A 6,331-nucleotide genomic window follows, 5' to 3' on the forward strand; every position below is an offset into this window, starting at 1 on the left:
GCAATCAAGAATGAGATCTGAAATCTGTCTAGAAGATAAGGCAACACTTTTTGTTGCGTTCCTGGCAGTCTTGGGACATCGAGTAAAAGAGGGAATGAACGGGCATGTTATTTAATCTGTCTAGGCCTCTGGTTTCACCATGTGTAATACGATGGGTATATTATGGTTTCTATTTTTCTTCCATCTGAAAGAATGTATAACACTGAAAGATTCTTTGTAATTTGCATTTCTTTTCAAGGTAAAAAGGGACAAGAGAAGAGAAAGAGAATTAAGATTTGTTGAGCACCCAGGACGTGTCAGATCCTGCCTGAGATGTTTCACCCATGCCATCTCATCTAATCCTGACAGCAATGCTAGAAGGCAGCAACCTTCCAGAGAGATGAGGGAAATGGCCGAGAGCCATGCAGCTGGTATGTGGTCATGCTGGGGTCTAAGCCGAGGTCTGCTCAACTCTAGTCTCTGTTAGGTCATTTCTCTATGATGCCCGTTGGGGAATCAGGCCAGCATCCACTCTGCCAGTCCCCTCCATCTCCACGCAAGGCCTCTTGCATCCCTGTGTCCAAGATTCATTCATTAGGCAGAGCATCACATAGTTTCCAATGTCTCAAAATTTTAACGTATCACTCCAGACAAGGTCATTAACGATACATTCTCACTTGGCAAGAGTCCTAAAAAAAGAGGATGATATTAACTACAGTGAAATCTATCTCCATGACCACCCCAGAGATCAGCAAAAATCAATTGCCTAGTAAAGCTGGATCTTTAATGAAAGGTCAAAGACTAGTGGGAACCACAGGTGTAGTCTTTAAAATGGTTACTTGAGTCAGGATGCTGCCAGGCAGCTGGGGGCTTCAGAATGTGCTCTTATCTACTAATCTGCCCAGGTTTGACAAAACAATATTGTCTGTGATTTGTCTTCTCCTAAGTAGGTATTTGACAGCTCTTCAGGGTATCCTCTTTCTGTTGCCACTAAGAAATAGTTACATTGTGTTTTTAGCAACTTTCCACCCAATTCAGGCCACAGTGGAGACTGAGTAGATAAATAATGTCCACACTCAGTTATTAAGAGTCACAATTATTTTTCCCTCTGAGATGTGAAAGCCTGTTAATGGGCAAGATGATCACTTACAGAAGGAACTTGGTAAAAAGTGGTTACAACCACCAGATCTCTTTTCATTATGGAGGTGGCAATACACTGATGTGATCAGCTGAATAAACAGCATGTTTGTAAATTACACTGGCTAAACGTGTGTGGTTTATTAGTACTATAAAATGCAAATCTGAAAGCAAGCCTAGCATTAAATTGCATCTTTAATTCCTGGGACTAGCATGGACCCAACAGAGGACAGGGGCAGTCAGGACCTCTGTGTATGGTTACTGTAACACGTGCCTTCACGCTGTGAATTTACAGAGATGAACCAGATGGACGTTCTGACCAACTGCCTTGACTTCTGTCATTCAAAATCCTCTGTGTATTTTTAACGTTGAAAAAATTAAACATGCTGAGAAGTACAGAAAACAAAATAATAAATACTCAGGTTTTCACAACACAGGATTGGCAATTGTTAACATTTTGGTTCACTTCCTTCAAGTCTTTTTTTTTTTTTTACATAAAAAATAACCTTATAAATGTGACGTCTGTGGTTTACACCAGCCCCAGTTCACTTTCCTCTCTTCTTCAGAGGATACTACTGTCATGAATTTGCTGTACATCCTTCCAGTTTTTTAAATGTTTACATACATACATATAGACACAACATATAGAATTTGCTGTACATCCTTCCAGTTTTTTAAATGTTTACATACATACATATAGACACAACACATAGTGTTGCTTTTGTGAGCTGCACTCATACTGGACATAGTATTCTATAACTTGCTTTGGTCAATCAACACTGTATTTCTGGCCTATCCAAGTTGATTCATAAAGAGGTCTTGTTCCTTTCTTTTATCTACATGTTCCATCATAAGACATACTCTGCATTCAACTTATTCTTTTTCTTTTGGAAGGATGTTTATATATTTTTTTCATGTTTTGCAATTGCAAACAATGCTACAGCAAACACCCTTCTACAAGTCCTTGGAACGTATCCTCTGCGTAAGGACTGGCAAGGAGGTACCTGCCATTCCTCGAGGTGCATGGAATGCAGCTGCCAGCAGGAGGACATATTTCACTTGGTTCCTGTCTCCTACTCTCTTTCTAACAGGAGTCTCTGATCAAAAGAAAGGTGGACCCATCGCATACGGCAGGATTAGGTCAGCAGTGAATTGCAAGCCATAAGCTTACATATGGGTGCATCAATATATTTTGGCTTTCTGCAGAAATGCCCTGACACAACAACTTTCTTGTCACACACAATTTGTTAGGCAGCTGCATCCTTTGCAAATAGCATCCTTCCTCTTTGCTGGAAGGGGGCAGCTTCTGGGTGGTGGATTTTCAATTTCTCTTCTCTGTGTCATTTGCTATTGTAGAAATGAAATTTAAAGCAAACTCTCAAGGCAACAAATGTGTGGTCCAGAGATAGAGAAATGGCCTGGGAGTCCAGCAAGTCAGATCCACAATGCAGGTGGAGAAGAGATAATGCATTAGCAAGAGGCAGAAAGATACAGGGACATACAGGGGCTCTGGAACCAGAAAAAAAACAGATATGAATCCATATTCTGTTATATTGATATACTAAGTGAGGAACCTAGAGATAGTTATCTCTCCAAATCTCAGTTTCCCTCTCTGTAACAAACTATAAACAATAGCACTTACCTCAAATAGCTTTGAGAATTAGACTTAATGTACCTAAGTGCCTGGCACAGAGTGGCAGTAAGCAAACATAAGTCTTAAGATGACATAATGAGTATTTCATTTGACTTGATTACAAGAGTAACTAAACACAGAAACCTTTCTTAGCTAGTACAAACGAGGTCTCAGCATTTCCTGTTGCAGAACTGAAGGCTATTCCTCCACTTCGTGTGTGGAATTCAAACACGTGCCACGTTCAAGACTGCTCCATGGAATCATGGGTAGAGGCCAGAGCACTAAACCTGGATTCAGGTAAGGGTTTGAGACTCATGAGATGTGAATGAATCTCTTCTCTTCTCTGAGGACCCGTTTGCTCTTCTATATAGTGAGTAAGGATAACACCCCATCTCATGACACCGCTGGACGATTAAGCAAGGTTTCCCAACCTGTTGTCTATACTCACCCACTCACATCTCCACTTCCTACCTCTGGGTGAACTTCCTATATATAAATCTGACTGTGTCGATCGATCCTTTGCTTAAAACCCTTCCATGGCTCCCCATTGCCTAGAGGATAAGCCTCAAGCTCCTCGGCTGGTGTACAGGCGCCACCCCCCTGCCCCAGCTCCACCCAGGATCTGACTCCTGCTGACTCTTCCTTGGTCCCATCTCTGGCAGCTCCCCACTCTGACCTGTGCCCAAGGCTTACTTAAGTAGATGTGTGGCTTCAGGAACAAGCCAGGCTCTCTCATCTCCCTGCCCTTGTCTGTGCTGCTTCCTCTGCCTGGAACACCCTTCACCTCCTTGGCCATTTGGCAAATACCTATTCCTGTGTAAAGATTCAGCTCAAGCATCCTCTCTTCCAGAAGCCTTGCCAGACTCCATCTCCGGTAAAGCCAATCACTCCTCTCTTGTTTCCCACCTGCCCCTGTGCTGTTTATTGCAACAGCACACGTAATATGTGCTCACATGTTGGTTTCCTCCATGAGAACATGAGCCCTTTGTGTCCTATTCACTTCTGTAGCTTCAGAGCCTGACAACGGGCCTCACATAGGGGTCCATATGTAGGGTTGCTATGATCCCTTTAAATCCTCCACTACAGACACATTTCCTTGGATCCTGATAGACACATAGTACACACAAGGAAGGCCTTGGCTTCTTTGTTCTTCTCAGGGCCAAGTTGAGATTCTTGATAATCATAATACCTATTATTCATTGAGTGCCCAATGGGTAGCAAACACTCCTCACCCTAGTCTCGGGGTGGTGCCCAATGGGGGCTGAGTGCTCAACAGAGCTGACACCAGGGGGTGCGTACCAGGGGGTACCAGGTGCTCCCCCCATGGGAGACTGTGCACACAGCTTTCATGGAATGAGTAAGAGGTGTGGCATTAACAGTCCTTCCCACGGGATGGCTCACAAGCCTAGGACAGCTGACAGCTTTAGCCTCTGATGGTAGCGGCTTCTCCTGTACCAGAAGGATCCCCCAATTGCCATATCACTGGTGCTTCTTTCAGTGGAGCCCAAGTTTGAACTTTCACTCAGATTAAGTTTGAGCTTTCAACTCAGATATTTGTTTTTAGCCTTTTTTGCACCCTATTAACAAATACCAAAAAAATTATGAAATAAATTAGCTAGCATTTAACTGCTGCGAACATCTGGAATGTGTGTGTGTATGTGTGAGAAAGAGAGAGGGAGAGCGAGAGAGAGAGAGAGAGAGAGAGAGAGAGAGAGAGAGAGAGAGAGAGAGAGAGAGAGAGAGAGAGAGAGAGAGGGAGTGTGCAGGAGCCTGAGAACAAAGAGCTTAGGTTGATGAGCAGGTAGGGTAGGTCGCTCTCATATTAAAATCATTGTTATGAATTGGCTTTTTTCCCCATACATAACAACCCTTTTGCATAAAGAATCATGCCAAGGTTTTGTTCAGAATACAGAACAAGTATTCTCAGCATGAAAAAATACATTTAAACATGTCAGTTTCCTACAAGAACTTTTGTTGAAGTTGGCCGCTGGGTTCCACAACAATTTGAAGGGTTGTTGATATTATTTTATCAGACACACATGCAAATTGCTTCAGGAGATGTTCCTTATTTAATAGGCACGTGACAAGGAGAGGGTCACTATGATGTTGCTTTATGTTCCCCGTCATATTATTGATCAGGGAGTCATTCGGAACCGTCACTTACCTGGAACCCGGCAAACTGAGACATGCCAGGGCAGCACAGAGAAGAAACAGCTCGGCCGGTGCCCTCCAAGCCCACACCCTGGATGTCTTCATTTTCTCTATGCGACAGGATATCTGACTGAGGCTCCTGGATCCATGAAGAGCCTGCACAGGGAGTGCTACTGTCAGCTTCTGTCCCCAGAGAGCAAACAGTTGGGCAAAGTAAACAGAAAGCCACCAGTAACCAGAAATGCCTTAGACTTTGCACGGACAGAAGACTTATCTGTGACTCCAGAAACCAATGAGAATGATGGAAAAATGTGCTGCAGCTTGGTTTTGATTCACATATAACAGACTCTGGGGTAAGAAGCTGAGAGGACAGATGGTTAGTGAGGCAAAAAGGACTGGGCTCTAGGTCCGGACTGCCCGGGTTCAAATCCTTTCTCTGCCACAGCTTTGGGACCTTGGGCAAGTCACTTTACTTCTATGCCTCAGTTTCCTCACTTGGAAAGTGGTGAGGATCAAATAAGTGCATGCAAATAAAGCGCTTAGAACAGGCCCGCGCTGGGCACTCAGACATGTGAGCTATTGTTACTAAGTAAATACAGGGTCTGGAGTCAGACAGGCCAGGCTTTGAATTCCAGTTTGCCTCTTTCTAGTTACGTGACTTTGAGCAAGTCAGTAAGAGGCTATAGAGCTTTAGAGCTCATCTACCTGAGTTCAAATTCTCTCTGTATCTTTCACCAGCTGTGGACCCAGGGCAAATTATTAACCTCTCTGGGCCCAAATTTCTTCATCTACAAAACAGGGATAAAATAGTCCCCACCTCACAGGATTGTGGTGAATATCAGATAAATTGAAAGATTTAAAGCACTCTGAACAGTGCTGGCACATACTATGTTCTCTCTCTATAAGTGAGAGGATATATATATTGTTTTGAGCTGACATTTTTACTGACTCTCTTTGATTCTGTTTCCTCATATGTATATAAAGTGGGAGGGCTCGGCCTACCCATCACTTAGGGTCAGGAGGGTTCAGATGAGATGCTAAGTGTGAAAATGTTTCACAAATAGGCATTATAAAAATGATAACTGTATGAGGCTAATTAACCAAATACGTGTTGTTCTTATTGTATAACTTTTGTAGGACTTTATTATATTTAGGGAGAAATAGATGGCTGCCCTGACCTTGTTGGGAAGTGCAGTATAGGAGATGATTGGTATCAGATTTAACATTTGTCTCCAGTATTTGCTGATAACCCTGGGAGCCACGGTGATAGTAGCACATGGAAAACACTCAAACGCCTTCACCCTTCACCCATCACTTCTCCCATGTTCAAAGTCAGAGGACTTTCCTTAGGGGTGAGCACGGCAAAGGCAGGTACCACTCATGTAGGGTGGGTCAGACTTGTTTTATTTGAGACTGGAAAAGTGCTTTCCC

The 6,331-nt window shown here is 43.3% G+C and overlaps 1 protein-coding gene across 1 annotated transcript in view; it reads right to left on the reverse strand.

Annotated features, from left to right (window-relative positions):
* The window catches only part of C8B (complement C8 beta chain), a 42,267-nt gene extending 37,064 nt beyond the window's left edge, over positions 1 to 5,203 (reverse strand). The window contains exon 1 of the mRNA XM_007462565.1: positions 4,914 to 5,203. Coding sequence (XP_007462627.1) covers positions 4,914 to 5,005 — 92 coding nt within the window. The 5' untranslated portion in view covers positions 5,006 to 5,203. The remainder of the gene's footprint in view (positions 1 to 4,913) is intronic.
* Between the last annotated feature and the right edge of the window lie 1,128 nt (positions 5,204 to 6,331).

Source organism: Lipotes vexillifer, unplaced genomic scaffold (genome assembly GCF_000442215.2).
Source record: "Lipotes vexillifer unplaced genomic scaffold, Lipotes_vexillifer_v1.1 scaffold54, whole genome shotgun sequence".
In the NCBI taxonomy this organism is placed as follows: domain Eukaryota; kingdom Metazoa; phylum Chordata; class Mammalia; order Artiodactyla; family Lipotidae; genus Lipotes; species Lipotes vexillifer.